Genomic DNA, 27,960 nt, shown 5'->3' on the forward strand with positions numbered 1-27,960 from the left:
CTTACTGAAGACAAAATTGAAGGCACATTTTCAGAAGATGAGGATAAAATGCCCTTTTTTACACTGTGCATTCCAATCTAAGTTAATCTCCTGCCTCAAACAATGAAAGGCAGACTTATCATCCCTGAACACAATTCAGGTGATTACAGTGATCAACATGTTGTTAACAAGAAATATGCTCACACTAAAATATCAAATTTGTCTGGTTTATCTTTACCTAGTTTATCTGCAATTGTGACAAAAGGTGTTAACATGAGAAAGTTTAAAATCACCGATCTTCGTTCACCAATAAGCCAACAAAGAGATGCTGGAAATATATTCTATGTTGACTTAAAAAAAAAAAGAGTTTGTTAAAGCTAGACGGCTCAAGATCTATGCAGGGATTAATCGATATGGGTGATAACAGAATAACAGATCTGGCAAGAGTACAATTTAATGATGATGTTGTAACACTAACCCAGAGGAGAGAAATAACAGACAATAAAGTTGATTTTACTAATCTTCTACCACAAACAATGAGAGGCAGACTTTTAATTCCTGATTACAATGCTAGTGATAACAGTAACCAAGATGTTGTAAACAAAACAATATATTGATGCGAGAGCATTCACGATATCAGGTGGTTTAGATATGAAAGGAAATAAAATCACAAATATCGGTACACCAAGAAATAAAAAAGGTGTGACCGATAAAAACTATGTTGCCGCACAGGTGAATTCTTTTCTGACACTTGATGGTGCGAAGGCAATGACTGGCGATTTAAACATCAATTCAAAAAGCATAACCTATCAAGAACAGCAATAACATGAAAGTACTCGTGCTATGAATGTCAATTATATAAATAAAACGATTTCAGACAGTACGTCAAAACGAATTATGAAAAGTATGCGAACGACAGATTGATCACTTAATCCCAACTCCTGTTTTGACCAACGTTTTTGTTTAGGCAATGGAAAGAATTGGGAAGTTCAGTAAAGATGATATCACAGGTGTTCGTTTTATTGATAATCAAAAACTTTGCGTTAATCAAAATACACGTCGATACATATTGCAGCTTGATACGAATAAAGGATTTTACGATTTTATGACAAACAAATGAGTATATAATTGTTTTTGAAATCTTTTGGACAAGTAATAATCTTGATCATAAAACAGTTCAAGTATCTGTGACAAGCAGTGTTCAGACTGTAAGTAGATTTTCAACGAATAAGTTCAATGATCATGTGAGAACAATTGCTCATATTTAAAAATACAATAATACAACACCAAACTTATTTGATGTTTGACATTTTTATGAAAAATAAATCAGATGATAGTAATGATCAAACTTGTCCATTTCTGTTGTTGTATGACAAGCCAATCAGTAAAAAGCAATTTGATGGCGTTACTACTGATTTATATACAGTCGATGATGGAAACCTAGAGATAAAGAAGGAATTAAAAATTGAAGATGCAGTCAATGACGATAATCCATGACAAAAACAATTGGATGGTAAGACAACTAGTGTCTTCTATAATTGCAGCCATCAAGAAAATAGCGGACTAAAAAGTATGTAACATAATAATATATAATGGGGATTATCATGAACAACCAAGACGAAACAATGAAAAAAAGAAAACTCAGAAACATACTCAAAACAATTCACTCGTCAAAAATAGTTATCAGAAGTACGTTAAAAAAAGATTCACTCATTCAGTCAACAACAAATAATATATACAACAACGAACATATATACAACAAATAACGATTAAGATCTTTAGCCCCCTACACCCTGTGTTCAAATTCTCCACAGTTTTCTTTACATTTCCTGTGGTACTGGAAATAAGAGGTTGTTTGACAATCAGGAGCTTCCCAGATTGGTGATCGTTGCCTTCATCGTCATAGAATTTACATTTGATTCAAGGTTGATACTGTGAAAAGAGACTAGAGGGAAGTCACTCTTAGGGTAAAGGGTTAAATTCACGGCTAAAATATAGAATGAATACGTCAATTAAGGCACTTTGTAAAACATCTCCAAGGGGAACATTTGCCTTTTCTCGGAATTCTGCACACTAGAATCCAGATTGATATTCACTCATTCATTCCTGTCTGACTGTACAATGGATGGCGGCAAATTGGACAGCTGCGACTGCAGATAAAACGGAAATATTTCAGGTGAACTCGAGATAAACTAGTGTGGGACTGTTACTGTAAAGTCTCGCCTCATTATAATTAAAAGTCTTTCAAATTTTACCCATGAAATTATATCGCTTTTGATTCAAGAGGAAAGAGCGTGTTGAAACCAAAACTGAAGAAATCTCTAGAGCTAAGAAAAGCTAAGGGGACAGAGAATCAGGGCAATACCCGGGATATATCAATTTCACAGGAGTCAGTATTCTCAGCTAAGGCGGGAACGGAAGTCTGTTTCTCCGAACGTCCGCAGTGTGGATTCTTAATGTGGTTTCCTATCATTCCCCAAGCTATTTTAATGGGAAAAAAATCGTTGTTTTTCAATATTTTTCATCCAATGCGGGATTACGTGAAATACCGACAAATTTTCAGCGAAGCAGTGAAGTGTTCTTCCATATTTAAGTTTATTCACAAAGTAGACATCACGACTATATTTCATGCATACTTACACGCCGCTCTGTATCATAGCAATAGCACACTCTCGGTGAACCTTGTGTGAGCATGGCAGGATCTGACAACCGCTGAAAGCGTCCTGGAAATAAAGAATCGATCAATATAGAGTAACTTGGAAATACAGCGTAATCTAATCGCTCTGCTCAGCAGTCGAGATCTGGTAAAAAAAACTTTCTTTTACCAGATTTCGACTCAAGACAAGACAAGCATAAGACAAACTTTGTCTTAACCGAGCAATCAATAATTGATTGCTCAGTTAATTACAACGGCTAAAGGGCAAAATCGTGCGGCAGATATTTCTCCTACTACTTACTCTTACTCAAGTTTGATAGGTAAATTAAGTAGCTACCTCCAAACAGATGCAGCACTCATCATGTCCTGAATTTTCTCGGCAAGAATGTCTTCCTTCCAGCCGTTTGTCCAGACAGACGTTACACACATCACAGTGGAAGGAACGGTCCTTGTAGATACTGAAAGGAAAACAGAAACATTACTTTGCACTCGAGCACAATATGATTAGTTGGGCAAACACACTTTAAATTCATTCGAAACACGCTGTGTTTTTTCAACTCGATAAGCTGGAATAGTACTGAAAAGAAAATATGATACGCATGAAGAAACCAAAACTAATATTTTGTCGGACTCTTTCGCCTTTTTGAGGAACAACTACCCAGGGGGAATTTTAAGCACTTGTCGATGAAGCATTTCTTTTATCCTGTAAGGCTCTCGCCTTAAATATGGCGCCAGGATTCTTCATTTCCATTGTAACACGAATAAATAACTCCCTGACTTGGTACTGAGGCGGGCCAATAACTCCCTGTCCTTTATTTTTTTGGAGAACAAGAATGTCATCCAAACAAACGAAAACAATATTATCAGTGATATTGTTTCACCTACCGGCAGATACCGCATTTTGTACAGTGATAAGGAGCTTTATCTTCCCCTGTAAAGTGTTTACACACAGAGCAGAAATATGCTGAAAACCTTGTTTTACATCTGGCACAGGTGTGGGCGTCCTGGTTGATCTTAAAATTTCAAACGCATAGAAGTAAAAGTCGTTAAGCTAATTGTAACAACTCTATTTCCACTCATGTAAAAAAAACTTCAAGTTAATGTCACGTCTACCTACCTCTTGTCGATGGTTACAAACAGAGCACTCAACATAACACGCCTCTCTTGCTTTGCAATTGTCATTTGGACACCTTGAGTTGTTGTGGCAACGATGACAAGGAAAGAACCTTCCGCAGCATGGGAACTTGACACGGCAGAGCCGCTGGTAATGTTCGCACTGCCATTGTCGAACCTCAGCACCAGCCGAGTTTTGTGTAGGTGTTTCTTGTCCACCGCTCGTATCGTTCCCTTCAACTCTTTCACTCCTGCACTCCGTTTCTCTTGATTCCCTCGCTTCCTTTTCTTTTCTGTCACGTGCCTGTTGTTCTTTCTTTGCCCGCTCTTCTTTTCTTTTTTTCTCAGTTTCTTTCATCGTTTTCTCTCTTTCTTGTCTTTCTTTCAACGTTCTTTCGACGAGCGAACAAGCCTCAGCCACACGTCGCTCGAGTAAAGCCAACGATTCGTCAGCAGATGCGTTTGAATTATTGTTTAACAGACCCAGACCTGCCACAGCACTTTCCTCGTCCGGAAAAAATCTAGGAGCGTCATCTTCTCTTTCAAACTGTGATGAGAACGTCGGCCTTTCAATGAGTACATGTCCATCCGCGGAGTTATATGGCGGAGTTCTTGCTTGTACATCACCATTGGGAAACTCTCTGACTATCAACGGAAGATTTGCTTTAGATTTTGATTTAGATTTTACTTTATATCCATCTTCGAGAAAACCTGAAGATTGAGGCGGTTGTAAGGTCTTCGCTGGAACAATTTTAGGCATTAGGACTAGGTTTAGAGATGGCTCTTCATGCTGATACCCATCAGGACTTACGTATGCTTTTGGAGGAGATCCCATTGCATCAGGACATCCAGGATATGTCGATGAACTTGAGGGAGTTGGGCAGTACATCTCAGGCATGTACCCAGATCTGTCGTACTTGGAGTGGAGATATGCATCAGATGCATTGTACTCATAAGAATGGCGTGCAAGAAAACTGGGATCTATTCCAATGTGATTTGTTCTAAATTCATCCTCACTGGGATCCCTATGTGAACCGTGGCCCAACGGAAAATTGCTTTGGCGTCCACCTTTCAAGCCAAGAGATCCTTTTGCTTTCGAATTACTCTCATGGGAATCTCGTCGTTTTGGAGGGGCAAAAACTGGAGTATTCCACTCTTTGTCAAAACCACATGCTCCATTCGTGGCGAGTACATCGGAGTTTTCACCGCTATCCGTAACCACATCTCCTCCATGAAAAGAAGCTCTAAGAGCGTCATTCCATCCATCACAGACTACATTTGATGTTTCCAGTATCCTCTGTGAGACGCTGATTCCTCTGTTCTTATCCTTTTGGGAATCATTTTCAAGACAATCACCTTGCCTGCCTCTATGGTTTCCTTGAGCAGAAATTTGAACTAGTTCGTCTAATTCTTCGTTGCTCTTCCACTTGCCACTGTCTTCTCTAAAGGATGGAATATCAGGGTCCACAACATCGTCTGCTGCGTCACAAGAAAACTCTCGCCTGCCTCGGTCAGGGTACGACTTCAACTGACGAACCTCTTGAAAGTCCTTGCACAATAATAGCCTTGCAAGGCCGATATTACATTGCACTAAATCTGGGTGATCTGAGCCGAAGTTCGAACTTGTCAAAATACTTAATGCTTTTTCAAAGCAATTCTTTGACGACAATTTTCGTTCCATCAGAAAAAATCTGAAACCTTGCCTGTAGAGAACGGATGCATATGTTGGGTGGTTTTCCCCTAGCATTTCTTCACAATTTGGTACAAAAAAATCAAGGAAAGATACGAAGTCTAAGTTTTCTTCTTTGAGGTGAAAATCAACTACATTTAATATAATTGCGAACAAGAAGTCCCAATTGAATTTTCCATAACATTCGAGGAAGGCTTCAAAATCGGGAAGGAAAAGGGAAAATGAAGACATCAGTGTCGAAGCAGAAAATGAAGATGACGATGAAGATGATGGTGACGATGATAATGATGATGACCCTGACCCTACTGATGACGAGGACGATTTTGAGGATGGAGAGAGGGGCAGTGATACTGATTTGGGAGAGAGAGATGGGAAAATCAAGCGCTCGGCTATTTTCTTTGCACGAGCCACCTCTCCAATCATTTGATACGCCAAACAAATTTTAGAAGATATAAATTTCGAGAATATTCCATCTTCATTGTTCATCCTCTCAGAAAGTGAATCCAATATATTCAGCTCCGTAAGTGCTTTGAAAGGTTCTTTGAGCTCTAAGAACAACTCTGCTCGATTGTAATGTATGGCAGCTACCAGTGGAACGGGAAGATTGAGTTCTTTTGCTTTCAAAAGGAGACAGTCTTGCAACTGCACTGCTGCTGGGTAGTCTTTCTGACACTGGTATACTGTGCTTAAGTTGGTTTGTATACTAACGATGTTTATATCTACAGAAACATTTTTGCTTTGGTTTTTAAATTTTTCAAAAATCTCCAGCGCGCATTTTAGATGATCCTCAGCCTTGTCGATCATTTTAGTAATTAGATAAACGCAGCCTATATTAGCCTTCGCTAATCCTATGAAAATATCGATAACTTCCATGTTGTTTTTAGTTCGTGGCGTGACATCACTTGTGAAAAGAGAAGAACATCGCTGAAATATATCAATAGCCATGTTATATTTATGTAACTTTAGTGCAAGAGCACCAAAGACAATAGTAAAGATGGCATAAAAATGGCCATCCTTATCCGGTATCGGCTCCGGGCTCGACAAAACTACACCCAGGAAAGGAGGAGCTGAGAAACGACTAAAGCACATCTTGGTACCTCGCTCTATCTGCTCCTTCTCGTAATCAGTTGGGTTTCCGAAGCTATCTGGATTTAGTTCCAGTATACATAGATGCTTATGTGCAGCTTGCAAAGACTTTATGGCCATCTTCACCTTGCATTTCTGAAGCTGATCCATCGTCTCTTCGATATGTTTAAATGTGCTGCATCTGGCCGAATGATTATCATCATGTTCCAACTCATCCTCAAGATGGCGTCCTGAACGAGCGTTTGTGGTGATCTTAGGGTATGTTCTTTCCATCTCTCTAGATCAAATTCATCACTCCTGGAAATAAGATAAAACCAAAATTCATCCAAATGAAGTATCAACAAATTTTGGATAATAGAGCTGAATAATTCTGTAGGCCATGGCCTTGGTCAGCTTCTCCCGCCGCGAGTGTCATTTGCGTTCTCACCCAGGTCCTGTAGCACGCTGGCCCATAGTCTTTGATGAGAGTCTAGTATGTCTATATGACATTATAAACAGTTTAAAATAGAATGATTAGGTTTCGAAGGAAAGGGATTTTACTTCCGCGTTCTCCTAAAAAATTCCGCTATTTCAAAAACTTAATCAGACACTCCGAGGCAAATAACAGACACTGAATATCGACTGAAAAATAGCTTCATCGGCGTGTGCGGTAAAAACGAGGAACAGATTCAAGGCGTCCTTTTGTTCTTGTAGGGAAGGAGCAGGAAAAAATAACGACCGTTTGACTGTACCCACGCTATTGTTCCAGCTGTTCCTCCGTATATACAGTTTACGAGGGGGGCATTGAAATTTTGGTTTTGCGGTTTTGGCAATTTTTAATTTTAGACCGTTTTCTCGGTTTTTGTGCCAAAAAACTTCGTTATTTGGTTTTCGGCTTTAGTCCAAAATACTAATGGGTTACCGAATTTGGTACCTGAAGTAGTTTTCGTTTTTTTTGGGGGGTTACGGTTCCACTTAGCTCGAATATGTTCAACTTTTCACCATTGTATTGTATCCATTTAGGTCTTGATAAATGGGATGTTAAAATTCATCAGTTTTAACGATTTTGTATGCGTTTTTCGCTTTTGATCGTATTTTTTGCGGTTCTGCGTTTTGGATTATTTCTTCTACGGTTTTGCGGTTTCTAATAGACCCTGATGTCCCCTTCATATATGAAAGAGGCTATTCGATGGGTTACTTGATATCAGGTGATCATCGAATGGATTTAAATAACAGCGTGGTGGTCGAATCATAATGTTCTATGGACGAACCCTGGGACGAAGCTAATCGAGAGTCTCTTTGTTTAACTCCGAACGAGCCAACTGTATAGGATATGCAAAGGAAATGCCATCAACAAGCAAAAAAGGAAATAAATTGGGGATAACAACACTATTGACCTCAAACAAAAACTGTAAACAATACGAACCATCCCATCTCATCTGTGAACTTTACCTTTGAAAGGTAATGTACGCACTATGTTTACAAACTTTGTCCGCTCTGCCAAAAATCTCGTCAAGTTTTGCCTCCGCTGAATTATAAATTGATAATCACAAACGCACTTGGAAACTCCAAACTATTTGATAAACACAATGAATCAATTTCATTGAAATCAAATACGTTACTTTAGGTTACGTCCACAGCTGAGAAACATATGTTTACATGCATTCAGATTAACACGCTACAGAGCAGAATCTGCACGTAGTTCCTGAAGTTGAACGGTTGGCATGTTTCCTTGGAGGTTTTACTAAGATTAATACCGTCAACATCCGACATCCTAGTTATGGCTGAACCGTAGGACGATCTTCACCGGTGGTCGCTCCAGCGCTGACCCCGCGTAAGGCCTGTTTACAAGGCGCGTCACGCCTTCTTTTTTCAACTTTGTGATTGGTAGCGATTGGAGGTTTATCAAGCAAACGCTTGAGCAATGTTTTGTCCACCGCCGTTATTTTTTTGCACTCCTCCCCTCTTGCGTGACTTGCACTTCGCTCTCACAACGCGCTTACCTCTGTTTGACTGAAAAAATAAAATTTCGCCTATTCTGCTGGCCTGGGTTGTCTAGTTCTACGTGAACAGCATTGAAATGAAAACTTAGGCTGAACCATGACAAAATAAAACAATCCGACGAATGCTGCTTGTTCGCACGAGCAAGTTTCAATTGGGTGTCGAAAGTACACTTTACTTCGTTAGGTGACTGACAACTCATGCCATCCACTCAGCCAATCAGATTAAAAAATTTCCTTGGCTAAGACAAACTTCTTTTCACTATGGACATTACATCTCTTTATACTGTCATTCCTAATGACAAAGGTCTTCTGGCCCTGAAACATTTTTTTTTTATCAACGCACTGTTAAGGAACCTAAATCTGAAATACTACTTCGTTTAGCTGAACTAGTGCTCACATTCAATTGTTTTTCATTCGGGGACCACTTTTTTAAACAAATCAATGGCGTAGCCATGGATACCAAGATCGGATCCAGTTATGCCAATCTTTTTGTAGGTTTTGTCGAACACCAATTTTTCGGCCAATACAACGGCTCCCAACCTGAACTCTACGGTTGCTACATCGGCGCTGCCTAGGCGCTACCTCCCCCTACCAGAGAGGAGCTAACTCAATTCATAAAGTGAATTTCTTTCGGCTGGCCCTAAAATAAACTTGGGAAATTTCCGACAATTCTTTATCTTTTTTAGACATCAAAGTTTCAACTGAAGGCAACGGTTTATGCACGAGTTTTTATTACAAACCTACAGACTCACATAGTTACTTGCTGTATTCATCTTCGCATCATCCCCTTCACGTCAAGTATTTCATTCCCTTTTCTTAGTTTCATACGCCTCCTGCAAGAGGCAGTTGCCACAAAAACTTGCCAAACTTTGGCAGATCGGCAAAATTTTCGCCGATCTTCAGAGGACCCGATGTCGTGCCACAGAAGCGTCCAAATATTGGCAAAACAAACAGTGTTTATCATTATTATTTTTCTTTTTTACCATTAAGATGGCTGATTCCGGTTTTCATCTTTTTGATGGTTTGTAATTTTGAAAGAATGAAAAGACTGACCAAGGCCAGCTGAACACTTTTACGGGGTTGAATTATATAATCATTGGTGATCCAAAAATAGGTGTCATTTCGTCACTAGCAGTTTCCATGGCAACGCTTTTAGAGGCTTATTCAGACGCGTTTTTTAGCTTGTGGCTTAAATAATTCGAAAACTAACCAGGTGGCCCTATGATTTTTTCCAGTGATTGCTTTTGGCACTTGAAAAGGAAAATGCACAAAGATTTTTAAAATTTTCTACGGAGTGGAAGTTCAAAAAGTCTAGAAAAAAGGCAATTTTCACACATCGCAAATTTCCTTCCGTAGAATTTTCTAGTTTTTTTTCTGATGATTCCTTTCCACGTTATTATCATATTGGAGCAATGAAAAGAAGAGGTCACTGGACTTGTTTTCATGCAATAGCTTTCGTGAGTTTAGCAATTTCCACGCGCTTTCTCGCGCATTTAAAAATCTGGATTCTATAAGATCGACATTTGCTCATGATCTGTTGTAGCTACCGCTGACAATTGCGTGTGCTCGCGCGAGCGCCTACAATCTGATGTTTACAGACGTTTACTACTAAGAAAATCTTTAAACAGCTGTCAAAGACAGCCTCCCGGGCTTATCTTAAAAATCCTACACACGACTTCTGGCTATATCATATTATTTTCCTTGAAGTTTCAAAGTCTTCTTCCACTTCAGGTAGATTATCCTTCACTTGAGTTCTTCTTTTTCCGCCAAAGCAAGGTTTCATATTGGTTCGGAATATTTCTTTTAGATGTGAAGTGAAGCAACCTTTACTTCTCCGAAAATCGTCTTCGTTATCTTAGTTTCTATCTCCTGCATTCACAGTGGCCGCTCAACACATCAAATACACTTTCTTAGGTGAACTTCTCACAAAAGTAGAAAAAAATCCACGCGCCGCCATCTTTTGATCTCGCGCTTCTTTCGCACGTTTCTCTCGCGCGTCACGCAAGAGTGACCTGTTCCCCGCGCGAGGAAACCGGTACGAACTACCTTAATTAAGGTGGCTCGTACCAGTTTCCTCGCGCGGGGAACAGGTCACTCTTGCATGACGCGCGCGAGAGAAACCTGCAAAGAAGCGCGAGATCAAAAGATGAAAATTCAAAACAAAGATGGCGGCGCGTGGAATTTTTTCTGCTTTTGTGAGAAGTTTACCTAAGAGCTTGTATTTAATGTGTTGAGTGGCCACTGTGAATGCAGGAGATAGAAACTAAGATAACGAAGACGATTTTCGGAGAAGTAAAGGTTGCTTCACTTCACATCTAAAAGAAATATTCCGAACCGATATGAAACCTTGCTTTGGCGGAAAAAGAAGAACTCAAGTGAAGGATAATCTACCTGAAGTGGAAGAACACCTTGAAACTTCAAGGAAAATAATATGATATAGGCAGAAGTCATGTGTAGGATTTTTAAGATGAGCTCGGGAGGCTGTCTTTGACGGCTGTTTAAAGATTTTCTTAGCAGTAAACGTCAGTAAACATCAGATCGTAGGTGCTCGCGCGAGCACACGCAATTGTCAGCGGTAGCTACAACAGATCATGAGCAAATGTCCACCTTATAGAATCCAGATTTTTAAATGCGCGAGAACGCGCGTGGAAATTGCTACACTCACGAGAGCTATTGCATGAAAACAAGTCCAGTGACCCCTTTTTTTTATTGTTCCAATATGATAATAACGTCGAAAGGAATCATCAGAAAAAAAAACTAGAAAATTCTACGGAAGGAACTTTGCAATGTGTGAAAATTGCCCTTTTTGTAGATTTTCTGAAATTCCTCTTCGTAGAATTTTTTAAAAATCTTTGTGCATTTTCCTTTTCAAGTTCCAAAAGCAATCACAGAAAAAAATCAGGGGGTCACCTGGTTAGTTTTCGAATTATTTAAGCCACAAGCTACAAAATTCGTTTGAATAAGCCTATGAAAGCGTTGCCATGGAAACTGCTAGTGACGAAATGACACTTATTTTTGGATAACCAATGATTATGTAATTCAACCCCGTAAAAGTGTTCAACTGGCCTTGGTCAGTCTTTTCATTCTTTCAAAGTTACAAACCATCAAAAAGATGAAAACCGGTACGAGCCACCTTAAGCTGTCATTTTATGCACGAGATATGTCTGGATATAATGTCATTGGGAAAAAAATACACTGTTATCCTCTAGTCTAGTTTGGCGTGCAATGGCAGAATTTATCTCGTCCATCTGACACTTTTCCTTTCGAGGGAAACAAATTTGCTGCCAGTATTATTCGAATATCTGTGACTCGTACACTGCCGGAATACGGTTATACTGGCAACAATTTGGAGAACATGTGGCTTCAAAGAGAGATTATCCTTCCCTTGCAAGTATTGAAGTCAGCAAAAAACGCAAAATATCAGCTCAGGAGAAAAAAGGATCCGTTCTTGCGTAGCAATTCGCACGGCACTTTTATCTTTTTCAAATTTCTATTTCTAGAGCAAAATAGGTTTGTATTTGACTTATGAGTTCATCAGGGAAGTTTGGGTCAAAGAATATTAGTTTGATACGACCGCCGCCAAAAACATAGTCTCCTTCGCAGCCGTTGTTTGGGCTCGTCACGCAACGCTCCCTCCTCCACCAACCGGCTGCTTAAAACCCGAGCCGCATTCCTTTCCCTTTGTTTAGATTTCACGGTGATTTCACGTAATAATGCGCGTTTGCACCAATCACACGTCGCCTTTGGTTTCACGATAAAACCAATCAAATTTCAATGACGTAAGTTTCCCGCTTAAATTCATCGGCGCTTTCTGGAGAAGTTGGCAGTCACCTCAGAAATTTCCCGTGGATGTAACTCCGAAGAAATTGGTAGAAAGTAGTTCAAGATGCTTCACTTGTTCCTCGATTTCACACGCAAAGGATAAAATTTACATTTTCGGTAAAAGTTCATTTAATACAATGAATATATGAAGTTCATATATTTCGAACTGCAGTTGTAGATCCTCTACTGCGAGGATCGTGCATCATAAGTTCATTTAATGTTGCTGAACTTATTCGTTCTTCGCTCACTGTTGACGTGCATCGCTAAGCCGGGAGAACTGCAAATTGTTTGTTTGTAGAGACAAATGCTAGCAGCTTTTGATAAAGTTTAAGAAGGCATCGGATAAACTGAAAGAAATCAAGAAAGATATAGAAGAGATCTTCAATACAAGAGACTGCTGCAACGGATGAGGAGAATAATGTCGGTGAACAAGAGCTCTTTGACAGGACTTTGAACACGATAACACCTGCACGAGGAAAAGCATCGAAGTCGCTACGATTTTCCGATACCACTTGTACTAATGTTTACCGCGCGCTGACTCCAATATTTTGCCGGTAATTTACCTGATCCTCCATAAGACTTACGAGCGGAGAAACAATAACAACGATATGCCCAGAAGATTGTAGATGTGATCGCACACGAGTGGAAGAGCCTGATAAATCAAGGATTTTCCAAACCCTGTAGGCAGGTTCACAAATACATTTTTTTTTGCCAAAGAATTTTCTCAATTGCCAGCTTCTTGTGATCATTCAAAGTACGAATTTTGAATTTGGAAGCGGTCGAAACAAAAGCTTCTTCGAGAGCCATTCTCTCTGCTCTATGAGCCGCTGATAGAAAACGAGTTTTGATTGGACGACTAGTCTTGGCGGGACTTACTCAGAATTATATGAGCGAAAACGTGATTGGCTAAAACCAGGGAAAGGAATGCTGCTCGGGTTTAAGCAGCCGGTTGGCGGGGAAGGGAGCGTTGCGTGACGAGCCCAAACGACGGCTGCGAAGGAGACTACCAAAAACAGAGAAGGGTTAAAATTTTGCCAATTTTTCTATTGGTGAAAAGTGGGAAATATTTGAAATCACTCTGGCGCGACCCGGCCCTTATATAAAATGCCCACTACGGGCTCGTCAAAATACTTAACGATACTATGCACAAAACCATGTCGGAAATCGTGTGTTTACATAATCAAACCTTTTTAACGCGTTTAAGTTTCGTTGTTTAGTCCACCGGAAAGGGATAGGCATCGAATCTGTCATCATTAGTAACTGTAACCAATCAAAGGAAACATTCACCGATTGTATATCCTTTGTTCTAAAATACACCACGTGTGTTGTAAAAAAAAACTCGGCACGTTGTGAGAGAAAAATATATCTGTTAAAAAATTATATCGTGAATGATTGGTTTCAGTGCGAGTTTATCGAGAAAACCGCTGTGTTGTCAGGCAATTATCTAATTCCCAACAACCATCAAGTTATAAAAAGCTACTGCACAATATTTCAGAATGCTTTCTAATGTTATTTCAGTCGTCATGCTGTGACATGCTAATTTTTATTCTTCTCGGTCCATAGAAACGTAAAAAAGGAACTCTGCCAATATCCAGCCATCTTGACCGAACAAGATTGGTCAGTAACGCATAAGAGTGTGTGAACAGTCCCTTCCTTTCCGCGAGTCAAAAAAATGTCAGTGGTAAAGATGGTTGACGTTAGCGCGCCGCGGGAAACTCTTGTAGTAACGGTGATGCACCGCAGAAGCCTTATCAGTGTGGCGCTCGGCGCTCGTGGTCTAGGAACGCTTGTGCATAGTCTACAAAGAAAGCTAACACGAGACTTCATTCGTAGCAGCTGGAAGTTTCCAATCAGAAGACCCTGTGGCTTATGGCCGGCGGCCAGATGTTTTTCTAGATCTGGGAATGTCACGCGATTCCACTTCGAATTATAAAGATTGTGAAAAAGACTTCTTATGCTATACACAAGCTCAGAAAAATGCGTCCACTAAAAAACCCAATTATTAATTTTAAGAGTTGATTGGTTCTTTGAAACAAACATCGAACTTTCTCAATAGGCTCGTATGAGCTTTTTCTGTAACAGTTTTGGTGAATATTTCTGGCTTCGGGCATTTAGTCTATTTGAGACCGTGCGAGGCAACTTGATCTGGAGTGTCTCGGAATCGCGTAAAATAACTAAAAAAAACATCTGATAACCCTTAGGAAGTTTGAAAGAACCATTCAGCGGTAATTATGTGTAAAAGTTCGACTGTAGGGTATTTATCAGTCCATTCTAGATTATGGCGTAGCCGCAACCTTAGTAAATAAATAAGTAAATAATACGCTCTGTCCAAAATTACATGTTTGTGTTGTCAAAATTGAATGGAATTTGCCACCATTCGTAGCCTACGAGACAGATTTATTTCGAAAGAAAAATAAAACAAAAATATATTTGTCTCCTAGACTGAGGGTGAAACAGTGATTGATGGAAAAATGTTAAACAAGAGCGGCAGTTTCCATTACTTGTCTTAAAGGTCCCTCACCCACTTATGAAGTGGTTTTGAAAATACGATGAAAGAAACATCGAACTTTGAAAGTTGCAATCGCTTTAAAAGTAGCAATGTTTGCAAGCAAGCTGTATGTGAGAAACCCTCACGTATGTTTCTGTGTTTCATATCCTTACCGGGCACACAACAAAGATGGTGTGCGATTGAAAAACTCAGTTACAAAGAACAATCACGAGAGAAGACACCAGATACAGGGACCCGGTGGTAAACATAAACGGCGCAACGTACATTTAGGTCAATCTTCTAGTGGGTCTTTCCCTTTTAACAATCATGTGACTGAACAATTCTATCAGTTGAGCTCAGAATAGGATTTTTAGAATACGTCGAGGCCAACCCGACTTAAAGTAAATTTAAGATAATGTAAACGAACAGAAAAAATTGGGACAAGCCCCGAACAAACTCACCTACGTTAGCTTAAAAACGTCACTTATTTGTGAAGCTTTTCCCCTCCAGTCGTTGTAGTAGGAGAACGTACAGCGTTTGCATCGAATATAAATCGAAGTAAACAAATTTTTGCGCTATCGACGGGTTGTTGACGAACTTTGTGGTCACGGTATGCAAATTTGAAGCTAAGCGATAATCGGGGAAAGCCCCAATTTTTACCGCTTCAAAGTCGACCAAAACTCGTCCGCTATTGCTGAATACATCTTCCAGCCGAGCCCGCAAAAAGGTCATCATGACGTCAAAGGCTCAAGAAACTTATGCTTTGCTTTGTCACAACTCTCTTTGTTCGCTGCACAGAGAATCACACATATTACTTTTTTCAGAACTGTTTTTTGTATTGTATTGTAATCTTTATTTAGACACGATCAATTCATCAGCCTATAAAAATACATATCACATACGCTAAGATATTTAAAATTCAAACTACATACTATAACACTAAAGCTGTTTTCCGTGAATGCCGTGCGTTAGACTTAAAGAATGTCATTGATCTTACGTTTAAATAACCCCAGAGACTCTGTGTTCTTTATATCGCGTGGTAAACTGTTCCATAATGTGGCGCCATTGTAGCTAAAGCTTTTTCTGTAATAATTAGTGCACGGTAGTGGAACATTAAGCTTATTTTCAGAGTCCCTGAGGTCATAAGCAGAGTCACGCCACGTAAACTTTGAATATAGATACCTTGGAGCTAGCCCGTGCAGACATCTGAACATCATGGTGGCTTCATGGATTTCCTGCTGGCGTGCAAGATTTTTCCACCCTAAAAACTCGAGTAGCTCAGTTGCATCAGCATCATAGTTAGAGAATGTCAACACACGGGCTTCTCTATTCTGCAATTTCTGCAGTTTGTCTCGTAGCGTTTTCCCACAGCTACCCCAAACAATGTCACAGTAATCAAAGTGAGGTTTTACTAAAGCTTGGTAGATGATATGTAAGGTTGATGCTGGGATCAGGTGCCTAATTCGCTTTAGGGCCCCGATACCAGAGGCGATCTTTTTCGTTAGTTTTTCGATGTGACTATGCCAATCGAGTTTATCGTCTATTATTACACCAAGCGATTTTGTAGCTGTAACCTGGCTCACTTGAGTATTGTTCATTCTAATTGTTGGTGAAGCTGTGAGAGTATTCAGTCTCTGCCTCGACCCTATTATCATGAATTCGGTTTTAGTCAAGTTTGTTCGCTTGTAGCCAGTTGAAGATGTTTTCTAGGTCTTCATTTAGACAAAACTGAACATTCTCAAGATTGCTTCCCGCATATGTGAGGTGCGTGTCATCGGCATACATTCTCGGTTTACAATTTGATAAGCAATTTGGAAGATCGTTGATATATAATAAGAACAATAATGGACCGAGGATGGTCCCTTGAGGGACGCCGCAAGTCAACGAGTAGCTACTGGATAGCGACCCGTTGACAGAGCATTTTTGTGTTCGGTTTTCCAAATATGACTGAAACCATCTGAAAGATTTTCCATGTATACCATAATAGTTTAGTTTCGATAGAAGGATCTGATGATCAACAGTGTCAAAAGCTTTTTTCAAATCTAGAAAAATAACTCCATTGATTTTCTCGTTATCAATATTATATGCCCAAGAATCTGTCGCTTCCAACAAAGCTGTTACAGTTGAATGATTAGCACGAAACCCTGATTGGTTTTGACATAGAATATCGTGCTCTTCCAAATAGGCATATAACTGTTCATAAACTATCCTTTCAAACACCTTCGCCATTATTGGAATCACCGATATTGGGCGGTAATTGTTAGCATCACCGCGGTCACCCTGTTTATAAAGAGGGGTTTCGTTGTCAGTCGGAAAATGTCGACGTTTTCAGACGATGAATTGTCCCAGAAATCATCTGAAGCTTCTGTGGATAGTTTTGCGCCCACAAACGATGAATTTTTGCCATGCGAATAAAGATAAACACAGAACGGCACGAACTCCCCATGTAGCCTGCAGTGCCGGCGTATTTTGGGCGCACAAGTGCACATTTTCGTATTAGGCCGCCATCTTAGATTTGGTAACTGTGGAGGATTGGGAAAAATTTTTCCTTCCCTTCCCTCTTCCCCGTTGCTCATTTTTCCACTTAACACCCACTCCCTCGGAAAATATTTCCTCACCCCAATCCTCCACAGTTACCAAATCTGAGATGGCGGCCTAATACGAAAATGTGCACTCGTGCGCCCAAAATACGCCGGCACTGCAGGCTATCCCCATGTGGCTTTTGTGGTCGCATCGCTTTATCGCCTTCGAACTGTATTTTTGCTTGTCGTAAGGGGTTTTCCTTTTTTGTAAGAAATGATCGGGTGATTAGTAAAAATAGTTTTCGGCAATGGCTAATTGTGTACCCGAAGGCGGATATTGGGAGTTTGTGAAAGCCATTTCTAAGCCATCAATGTGTTTTCTCCGATGCATTTGGTCAATGATCTCATTAACCCTTTCCTACGTGTTTTTTACTATCGGTGCTTTGAGAGGTTTGAAGTAAACTCTGTTATTGAGTTGCACTTTGGCCTCTTTTGTTTTTTCTGTCTTATTCATGATGTATTGTTGTGTTGCTTCGGTGAGGTTTAAAGCAGAGTTTGTTTCAACTCTTAGAGCCGTGACCTCATTGCGTTACAAAGTACTTTTGGGCTTAGATGTAGTCTGCAAGTAGCGTTCTGACAAATTTCCAAGTAGCTCTGAAGGACGATAGAAGACTGAACCGGTGGCATTCAGTTTGATATGAAACAGGGCCGGGTTGTTCAAAGGTGGGTTAAGATAACCCAGGGTTACCGTGAAATTTAATTGAAGATCTGAAAGCTTTAAAATTAATTTCACTTTAACTCCATTTGTTTACAATTTGTTGATTGAATGCTCTAAGAAGAATTTGGAAAATTATTTTAAAACGGCTTTTGAACAGAGAAATATAGAAACCTGGATTAAAATTTAACCCTGGGTTAGCGCTAATCGGTCTTCGAACAACTGGGCCCTGAAGTGGTTCTTTGTTTTGTCCGTGAAAGGTGTAACGGAGGCGCATTCGTCTTGCGAATAAATTTCACAAAAGTTGGCCTGAGACCCTTTGATAGCACGCTGACTTGGTTGTCAGATGGTTGCTAGTTTGACAGGTTTTTTAAAGAAATTTTCATTTTCTCGGTTTTTTGGCTGCAAGCCTACATTTTAAAGTGTTTTTACGCTCTGTGTCTAAAGCTGTTTGTTCTGCTTTCGCTGATATTAAAGCCAGCTTTTTTTAGAACCAGAGCACACAATTATGTTTTTCATCTCTTTTGTATAAAAGTGAGCTCTTTGAGGTCAGAAATCTCAATCCTCAATTCGGCTATTTTATCATTCTTATTTACAATGTTCACCGAGTACTTTCCTTTGTGTAAGGTATTCTGCCAGAGAGTTGTTAAAGGTGGATATTACATGATCACTTCATATGTAGAGGCGACAAAATCCGTGGAGGTTCGTATACTTCGCTTTCCGGCGTCGAGATCGCACTGAGGACGGTTTTTCTTGTCCCTTCTCTTCTTGAACGGCAAGCACTGAACCCGACAGAATTCTTCGCCTAGATCCTTCAAAGTAGACAGATCTCTCGAAACAGTCCTCCGAGAAGTGTTCGGAGTAGATCACAAATATTTCTGTAGGATTGAAGTTTACTAGGCGAGGTCACACAAATCGCGTCCGTTTTTCCCGCTCTGATCTATTTACAAGGCTCCGATGCAGAGAAATACCTGCAGCATGGTCTGCACGATTACTTCGGCTTTGAATTACGCATCGATGCCCAGTCATTTTTGTTTAGTTTTTGTAAGAATAGAGTAAAGCACTCTGTTATGTTTGCTTGACATTTTGCCATGTGAGATTTTTTGCGTTGAGCCTTTGACGTCACTTCCTCTGAATCTTGCAATCAACTTCCGGAACATCATAACATAATGGCGGACGCGAAATCGTGAATTTAACGGCCCGAAAAAAGATATTTCTGGTGTTCGGTCTAGACTGAAATTTGGCAGAGTAGTTGAAGGAGACACACTGAACGCGAAAATAGAAAAAAAATGATGTTCGAAAATTTTGATCTCAGGGGCACTTTAATCGTTTAAAGGGTTTTTGGGACAAAATATTAGAACCATAGAAACGATCTTGAAATCTGACATAGAAAGCTAAATATTAGGAGCATGCAACTGCCGCGCCTTGATATGAGCTGAGATTCAGATAAGTGTTCTCGACATACATCTCTCATAATATCGTGACATGTTCAACCACCACCCGCGCGTGAAGGATTTGACCCCACGCATGTTCCCCAAGAATCCAGGACCCGACCCGAGGAACGGTAGAAATAAAGGGTACAGAAGGAGCAAGGCGATCCCCTTCTCGTCGCACTCCTGAGCCAGGAGCTTGCGGCGAAAGAATAGTCCTGAGCCAGGAGCTTACGGCGGAAGAATTGGTGAAGCGCCGCGCCGGACTGTTGTGTGGGAGGTCGAGGGTTCAAGCCCCGACCGGACCAACACTCACGTTCTCAAAATAGCTGAGGAGAATGTGCTACCTTTCTATAAAATCAAGAAATGGATAGACATTCTAGTCTTCTCGGATAAGGACGAATAAACCGTAGGTCCCGTCTCCTGCATCTATTAATTAGTTAATTTGGTTAGACAGGGGAAGTTAAAGAACCCACTCACGAGGTTACTGTGATGTGGTCTGGTCTGTTTGGGGGGAGGGGGCATCTGTTAGACGAATAAACCGTAGGTCCCCCTCCTGCATCTATTAATTAGTTAATTTGGTTAGGCAGGGGACGTTAAAGAACCTACTCGCGAGATTACTGTGATGTAGTCTGGTTTTTTGGGGGGAGGGGGCATCTGTTAATTTATTTATTTTTTATATCTGTTTATTTATTTATTTTTGTTAGATTCGCCTTTCAAGTATTGATTGTAAATTGCTTAGCAGTCTGGTAAAGTCCCCCGCACAGTGTTATAAAGCGCCATGAGCTCGGGATATGAGGGCTATATAAATAAAAATAAAAAAATAAAAATAATAATAATAATAATAATAATAATTATTATTATTATTATTATTATTATTATTATTATTATTATTAAGAATAGGGACGACTTAAGAAATAAATGATGCACGACCGGGTGACATGGTGAGATTAAACTCGCCCTAGTCTCACTCGCTTGCGGGCTATTCAAATGTTTATTATGTGCTTATCGCTCGCTTGCTAGTTGGTCCGAGATGGGAAACAGAGTCTGTTTGAAGTCTACTTTAAAGAGACCGTTTGTATATACTGAAGAAACAAAAAAAATTATTATCTGCCCGCTTCAAGCCTCGTAACGCAAAATTCGAATCACAAAAAGCGAATCATTAATTTTCTATCCGTGAGTTGTAAGTCATCGGTAGACTAGAACCTTTGACTCGTTTATATTATAAGAACTAATTAGCCAAAATTTTCCATCATTCTTAATGAATATATTTCCAATATCACGAACAGAATACTGGTAAAACTCGTGATAGCAAACGCTGCAGTCTCATTCTTCGTTACCATTTAGCTGTGCGGGTCATGCGAAGGATTACAAAGTGACTTCTGCTGTCCTTACACCTCTCCCGTTTACCTAAAATCTTACGATTTTAAAAAGATACATTATTATCGTACCTGCAATTCCTCGATAAGGAAACAGGAAGTTTATGTAAATGCGAAAGCTACTAGCGCGAACCGTATGCATGCAGATCAAAATGAAAGCGGAATATTTATCATCGCTACCAGTTTTTCAATCTTAAGAGAAATGTTGGAAGTTTCTCACATGGGCTGTATCTTCGAGCGAGATGTTTGATGTTAAAGTACCCCACAACGACATTGAATGAGCTCATATAGAATTAGGTTAAGTTTTGGGCGAAATAGAATCTGACTTCCTCAAGGAAACTGAAAAGAAAGCTGGCTTAAAACATACCTAGCTGATCGAAAATTGTTTCTTTGTTAACCCCTGAAATTCGCATGAATAAGATCTTACAACGTTCATAATCGAAGAAACACCATAGCATTTTAAACTTTACTTTCTTAGTAAGTTGAAATTATTCTCGTGGTATCAATCATCATGCATTTGGAAGATGGGAAGAGAAATAATAAACCAGTAACGAACAGACACTAACCTCTGTCTGGTACAAAGACAACAAGAACTTAATTTACATCCTACTGATCATAACCAATTCGAAAACAGCGTTTGGTTGCCCATCTCATCAAAGGTGTATCAACTATGTTTAGGTGCGCTGTTCCCAGGCGCTGGGCCTGAGGACGAGGAAGCTGGTCTTCGTGAAGAGCTCGGGCCCATATCCCAAACATCGGCTTGTTATCAGGCATAGGGACGAGGGGAAAATGACCTCCCGAAATTATTTTCCCTCGAGAGATCTTGTTTATTTTTCATCTCTTCCCTTTGATCAATTTCCCATTTCCCTTTGATAAATTCCTCTCTCCTTTTTCGTGTTCGCAAGTCGTTTCTTAACTCTGTTCTCTATGCACTCGTCAAAAAAGCAAAAAAAAAAAAAAAAAAGAGAAATGAAAAACCGAATTAAAAAAAGTAAACGTCAAATATGGTATTATGTCCTCGGCGGTCTCTGGTCCGAACAATTTGCGTTTTATTTCAGATTTCTTCGAGGAAATAACATGAAAGTTGGGGCCTGTTTACATGGAGTGCGGAAACCGCATGAGACCTAAACACATACATGGTAGTAGATTATACCAAGATAATTTTATCTTGATATCAAAGACTAAACAGTGAGTAGCCCACCGGCGAAGATGTGCCTTACCCCATCACTGAGTTGGTTTCAAGCGATTGATCGAGGAGTTCGAAGAAGTAGGCTTTTCAAGGATTAAAAATGATATGAAGAAAGCATAATAAAGAGGTCAAACGTGAGCAAGCTTCTTTCAGTATATATCATTTGGATGTTTGACCGAGGAAATGTTCATGGTCAAACAGCATTGCGGTTTTGTCTTTTTTTTTTTTCCCCAATTGAGTCGCCACTTGGTTGCTGTAATCCATCATAGACTACAACCGTGAGCACCTGGTATTTTTTATATATACAGAGAAAATATACTTAATTCACCTAATCAAAATATGGCGTCCAATTTGAATTACCATTGTTTTTGACTTACTAGCCTCGTATTCATGTGGAAAACACAAAAGGATTATCACATGTGTGAGAGGCTAGTAAGTCCAGAACAATGGCAATTCAAATTGGACGCCATATTTCGATTCGGTGTATGAGGTTAAATTATGGTTCTCTTGCTCTAGACTCCATAGCTGGATGAACAAACAATGTCGTCTTTCTCATAGGTAGCCTATTGGCAGCCGTTGTTTTGTCTCGTATTTCCCCCATGACGAGCTTTGCTCAAGAAAAAAATTTTCAGCAGGCATCGTAAACTGATGCCGAGGTTTGGGGAAGAAGGTGTTGGGTGGATGTCATCACATTAATTACACCACAATGTAATTACACAGATTAGCGCCTACGAATCCACGAGAGATACGCGATTGCGTGCGAATTAACGCGGGGTCATCTGTTGGCAATGAAAATCAAAATCATGAAATGAAATGAAGTTTGCTGTGCGCGTAATGGCCATAAAATACTGCGTTTTCTCAGTTTCTGCCTGTTTCCTTATAACGACATTTCTAATCACGTAGTCTTTCTAAGATCCTTCCTTTTCACAGAAGAGGCAATACCTGCGAGGCGCCGTATTCGAAAAAGCCTCTCTTTCGATTATTTAGGTATGATTCTTTCGCTTGGTTTGCCATAAAACAGTAACAAAAGATATCGCAATTTTCATGTGCCATACGACCTGAATAACAACCGTATCGAATTTCCAGTATTCCGTCACTTGGTGGATCGATCAGTGTTCACGCTTTGCGATCGTAGTACTCGATGTTATTGTTTTTGTACAAAACCTGTGGCGATCGCACGACTTGGCCTCGTATCCTGGTTAAATTCTTACCAATATTATAATATTAAACCTCGACGAGATCGAAATGTCGAAAAGCATCATGTTTTCGATTTCGAAACCATTCGAAATGAAGTCATAGAGGCAGTCCGATTTTCGACGTGCGGCTTTCGACCGGCTAACTTAACCACGCAGAGTCTTTGCAGGATTACAAGTGCCACACTTGACCCTTGCAAGCATTGGTATCTACTTTTGAAAGAGGTATGTGACGTCCCTTTACGTAAATATTTCATACGCGATGTATTTAAGATATTTCCCGACGAAATCCAAAGTGTGGCGGCGCGGGAACTTCAGCCGGCCAAATCATCGTTCGGAGTAGTGCGGTTAGCCAGGATTCCCGACCTCGTTCACGTTGTGTTCTCGTTCGGTCTAATAGCTGGTCTATCTTCTTCGTAAGAAAACAATCCCCAACGAACTTATTAAATCTGCGGGATTTATGGCATCGTAAATCTGGTGAACTCCGCCACACTAGACTTTGAGCCCGAAGGCGCGAAAAATTTATCTTTTGGCGCCAAACTCAGTCACGACTCCGAAGAGCTCGCTTCCTAACCTACCGAAAGATCAGCTAGAGTAAATTCCCTTGGAGTGGAACTGAAGAAGCTTCGAACACGGATTTCTCATCTCGAATCGAGCATGGAGTCAAGTTTACAGACCCCTTTTTTCCACCTCAATGTTCGTACCTTGTCGTGGTGAGGTGGCTTGAGTGCCTCAATGACCAATTGCAATACAATTCCTATAAAGAATTCAGCTTCAGTTGGTGGGCTGTATTTTCTGCAAGGTAGAGGCCAGACTAACACGGACTTTGTCATTGTAGTTATTGTTATGATTATTATAATTATCATTATTATTAATGATTTTGTTATTGTTATCATTATCATTATCTTTATGATTGTGATTGAATCATTTTCAAAATGAAATAGGCTGCTCAATGAGGATGGCATGCTGAGGCAAGTAAATTTTCATTTAATTCCTCCCCCCTTCCCCCAAGTAGAAATTCAAGTGTTTCTGATAGTTTTTCTCTTCAATAGATTGTTAGGATGCAGAAGATTTTCAAAGACACTTTGTACAGAGGGCTAATGTCTTAAATAGTTGTTTTCTGATTGAAAACCACCTGCCTGGTTCTGTTTCTCTCGGGTAGTTAGTGCATGGGCTGTTGTTATCTGATGGCAGAACTAACAGGTGGATCTGTTTCTCTTGGGTAGTCAGTCCATTATGGGCTGTTGTTATCTGATGGCAGAACCACCAATCTGTTCTGTTTCTCTTGGGTAGTCAGTCTATGGACTGTTGTTATCTGATGGCAGAACCAGTCCCTATTTTTTTCAGCTCTATGCTGTCAGTCTTTTATGGACAGTTCTTTTTATCTGATGGCAGTTTTAGCTTGCTCCTTTTGTTTTGAAAAATGCGTTGCTTATGCTGTTTGTCACGTATCATCTGTTATTAGTCATAGGGTGACTTTGGTCAATCAGTGCTATCATTGTCCTTAGTATTATTATTATTAATTCAGCTGCTACTCTTCTCTCTTTGACACAGGGCCCACTACAGACAGCACTAGCCTAGTGAAGTCCCAAAAGCTTTCACAATGAGCCAACTCAAGAATTGCAGTCCTGAACAGTTTTTGGGGTTTTTCTGTCTTTTCTTAATTCTTTTTTGCCCCAGTTTCAATCACTTGGATACTCATTCAGCTAGACTAACAATAACACTGTTTTGTTCGTAGATAAACATTGAATGGGTACACTCTGATGAAGAACACCAAACGTTGTACAGATCTCGGTCATTCGATCAACAGCGTTTTCTAAGTCGTTCAGTTTTGTTATTCTGGGTCTCCCATTGTTGACTGAAGCTAGCAATTTGACCGAGAACTGCTTGAGTATTTTCTAAGAATCTCTCTAGCTATCTCTATGTCGCCTCTTCCTCGACGGTATAAAGGCAGATCGTAGCTTTTCTAGATAGTCTTCAAATTCAAAGCTTTAAAATTAGCGCCAAAACGGAGTCCGCGAAACCCTTACCCAACACCGCTTTGTGTAGCATCAATTTGCATTTTAATTAGAAGCGCGTTTTAATTAGCACGAAAAATTCAAATGAATATAATTTGCATACTAATTAGAACGCTTTTTTTTGCAATTGCCATGTATTTTTTGCAATTGCCATGTATTTTCGGATTGAGAATAGGATAATTTTTCATTCTTATGAGCAGTTTTTTTTTAACTTGGCATGAAAAGAACATTATTAGAATAGTTTTTTTTTTTAAATAGAATGTAATAAGAACATTAGAACATCTAAAACACATTTCAATTAGAATAATTTTTTTCTGTACTTGTAACGCATTTTCCGTGCAATTAGAATGCAACTGAACAGTTTAGAAAATAAATGCGAAAAAGAGCATAAATATTTCACTAAGTTAGCATCTAATATGTAAACTGATGACAAAAATCTTCAGTTTAGAACATATTTATATAATTGGAAAGAAAAATTGCTAAACAGCATTTTTGTCCCCTCTGGCGCCCTATAGGGAAATGCCATTTGCACAGCTGTGTCTATGCCTTGCGAGTGCCATTTTGGAGACAAGTCATCAACTTTTCTGACGATCTGTCGTTTTGATAACTCATTTGAATATTTTTCACATTGTCAGGTGTTTTTTTGGCTTTTTTAACATTTAAACGGGTTACGTTTTTTTCAGTTTATAAAATTCCCATGAAGAAAATAACATCAATTACATTGGACGCTTTCAAGACTGCTGTCAAAACTCATTTTTTTAAATTTAGCTTTCAAATAGTTTTAACAAGTTTTTACTAGGTAACTGTTCCCTTCGAGTGCATAGGTTCGTTGGTTTTAATAGTTTCTTATATTTTTAATTACTTATAACACAATTTTACCTTACGATATTGTGAAGGGCGGCTGAATATATCCACATGGAGGTGTGCGCTATATAAATGTAAATTATTATCATTATTATTATTTATATTTGTTTCCTTCAGCTGGTATAAAGTGAGACAAAACGTACAATTCTATTTTGACGAATGACGAGTGTCTTGAAATATAAAACGCGAACTCAAAATAGCGAGAAGTGTTCCCTTAAGTTTAATACGAAATACGTCTGGAAATAAAAGTGCCTTACAGACAAAACAGCTTCTTTATATTTATTCCTCCTTATATTCCTTCATGCTTTACTGAAACTGAAGTGGTACTCGGCAGGACTCGGCAAGCACGTGTGGAAACAGCGCACGCAATTGCAAGCGATATGCCTGGCGTGAAAATAATGCAAAATTATTCTAGGAAATAAAGAACAACTTGTGAGGTCTAAAGAGTCGAGCTTGACTGATCTTGACCTGGAGATGAAGATAGCCGGATAAGTTATGTTCATTTTGGGCAGAATTTGGTGGAATGATGAGAAGTCGCTTCCTTTCACCTCAAGATATCCTGACTTGTTTTGGACAGGAATTAACATATTGATTTTTCCAGGCGTAAAATTGGACCTGGCAATGTTTGTAAGCAGTTAAAAAGCCCCTTGGTGAATACGTATAATAAATGATCGGCAAGCTTTGTTTCCATATGCTTAATTCTATGAAATGTGTTGGCCGGGCGGTCGTAGAAAGGGGCTGCTTTAAATCTTGCGCACATTCGAACGAACGCTTAATGATCGTTGTTTACCAATGCTACTTCTTGTTAGTCTGTTATCATCTCGATTAGATTCATTCGCTTACCAAAAGAAGGCGCCAAAGATCTTTCAATGAACCTCTCAGAGTTACCAAATTATTTAATTTTCGACGGCAATTGCATCCGTGTGCGGCACCAGCGCACCCTAAATGCGTCCTCTTGGAACGACTTCAGCATTGAAAGAATTCTCCCCGACAACTGAGTTTCCTCTCGGGAATCCATTCGCAATGAACTAGAAATGCAACCTAGACCAAGCCATCAAAGAAAAAATCTTTGTGCTTACCTTTACGACTGATCTTATCCTTCAATGAAGAGGATTTTCACTCCAAAGTATGGTCAGGGCGCGAAGATCATTCGTTCTACGCAGTTGCCTCATTCAAAAGGCGTCCAATGTTTCTCAGCAGACAACAAAGTATTTCAATGAATATTAGAGAATCCCTGGTAGGGTACAACATAAAGGCTTAGAGTGACGAGGGGGAGTGGGGAAGGTTCATTAGAAACCGAACCTCGTGCATCCCCCTTCTCAAATTTTCTAAGATATCCTTTACATAGGTCAAAGCATTAACATTTTATTTTTACAGTTTCAGGACCACCTTTATCGCTCAAAAAATTAAGTTAAGTCTGAATTTACTTATTGATCATATTCCACAAAAAGTAACTCACCAGGAATTAAACTCTTGATAGATGCTCATTGAATTTCAATCATAGTTTCAAAAGGGTGGTATTTGCCCTAGCATGTGTACAGTCTAGGGTTTCTGTACGACAGCGGGCTGTAATTTTTCATAGGAAGTGTTATGCTCCAGTCAATTGAAACCCCGGCTCCCCGACCCCCGCGACATAGCGGGGGAGTAACGGGGGTATGGCCGTGGAAAAACGCTATTGTAACAACGCGTTTTCCCGATTTGCCGGGAATTTGGAGCGGGGCTTGTAACGCCAGGCCCGACAGAGAGGGAATGGGCCGAAATAACAAAAATCACGCTTCTATATGGAGGAACCCAGTTTTGTTTGAAGTTAATGTAGGAATGTGCCGCATTTGAT

At 39.7% G+C, this 27,960-nt stretch overlaps 1 protein-coding gene across 4 annotated transcripts; it reads right to left on the bottom strand.

Moving 5' to 3' along the window:
- Positions 1 to 415: 415 nt before the first annotated feature.
- Positions 416 to 27,351, bottom strand: LOC111328756 (uncharacterized). 4 transcript variants are annotated; one of them, XM_088731721.1, is made up of 6 exons: positions 27,206 to 27,349; positions 3,753 to 6,821; positions 3,521 to 3,648; positions 2,973 to 3,093; positions 2,620 to 2,702; positions 416 to 2,129 (listed from the first exon to the last, which is right to left on the bottom strand). In XM_088731721.1, exons 2-6 carry the CDS (start codon positions 6,795 to 6,797, stop codon positions 2,072 to 2,074), a joined length of 3,435 nt encoding a protein of 1,144 aa, XP_088587847.1. In that variant the 5' UTR covers positions 6,798 to 6,821; positions 27,206 to 27,349; the 3' UTR covers positions 416 to 2,071. The 4 variants fall into 4 exon arrangements, 3 of the variants coding, with proteins under 3 accessions (XP_088587847.1, XP_022788987.2, XP_022788986.2); XM_022933252.2 differs by lacking the exon at positions 27,206 to 27,349 and adding an exon at positions 21,429 to 21,557; XM_022933251.2 differs by lacking the exon at positions 27,206 to 27,349 and adding an exon at positions 15,278 to 15,516.
- Positions 27,352 to 27,960: the final 609 nt, after the last annotated feature.

This window comes from Stylophora pistillata, chromosome 8, assembly GCF_964205215.1.
Source record: "Stylophora pistillata chromosome 8, jaStyPist1.2, whole genome shotgun sequence".
In the NCBI taxonomy this organism is placed as follows: Eukaryota; Metazoa; Cnidaria; class Anthozoa; order Scleractinia; family Pocilloporidae; genus Stylophora; species Stylophora pistillata.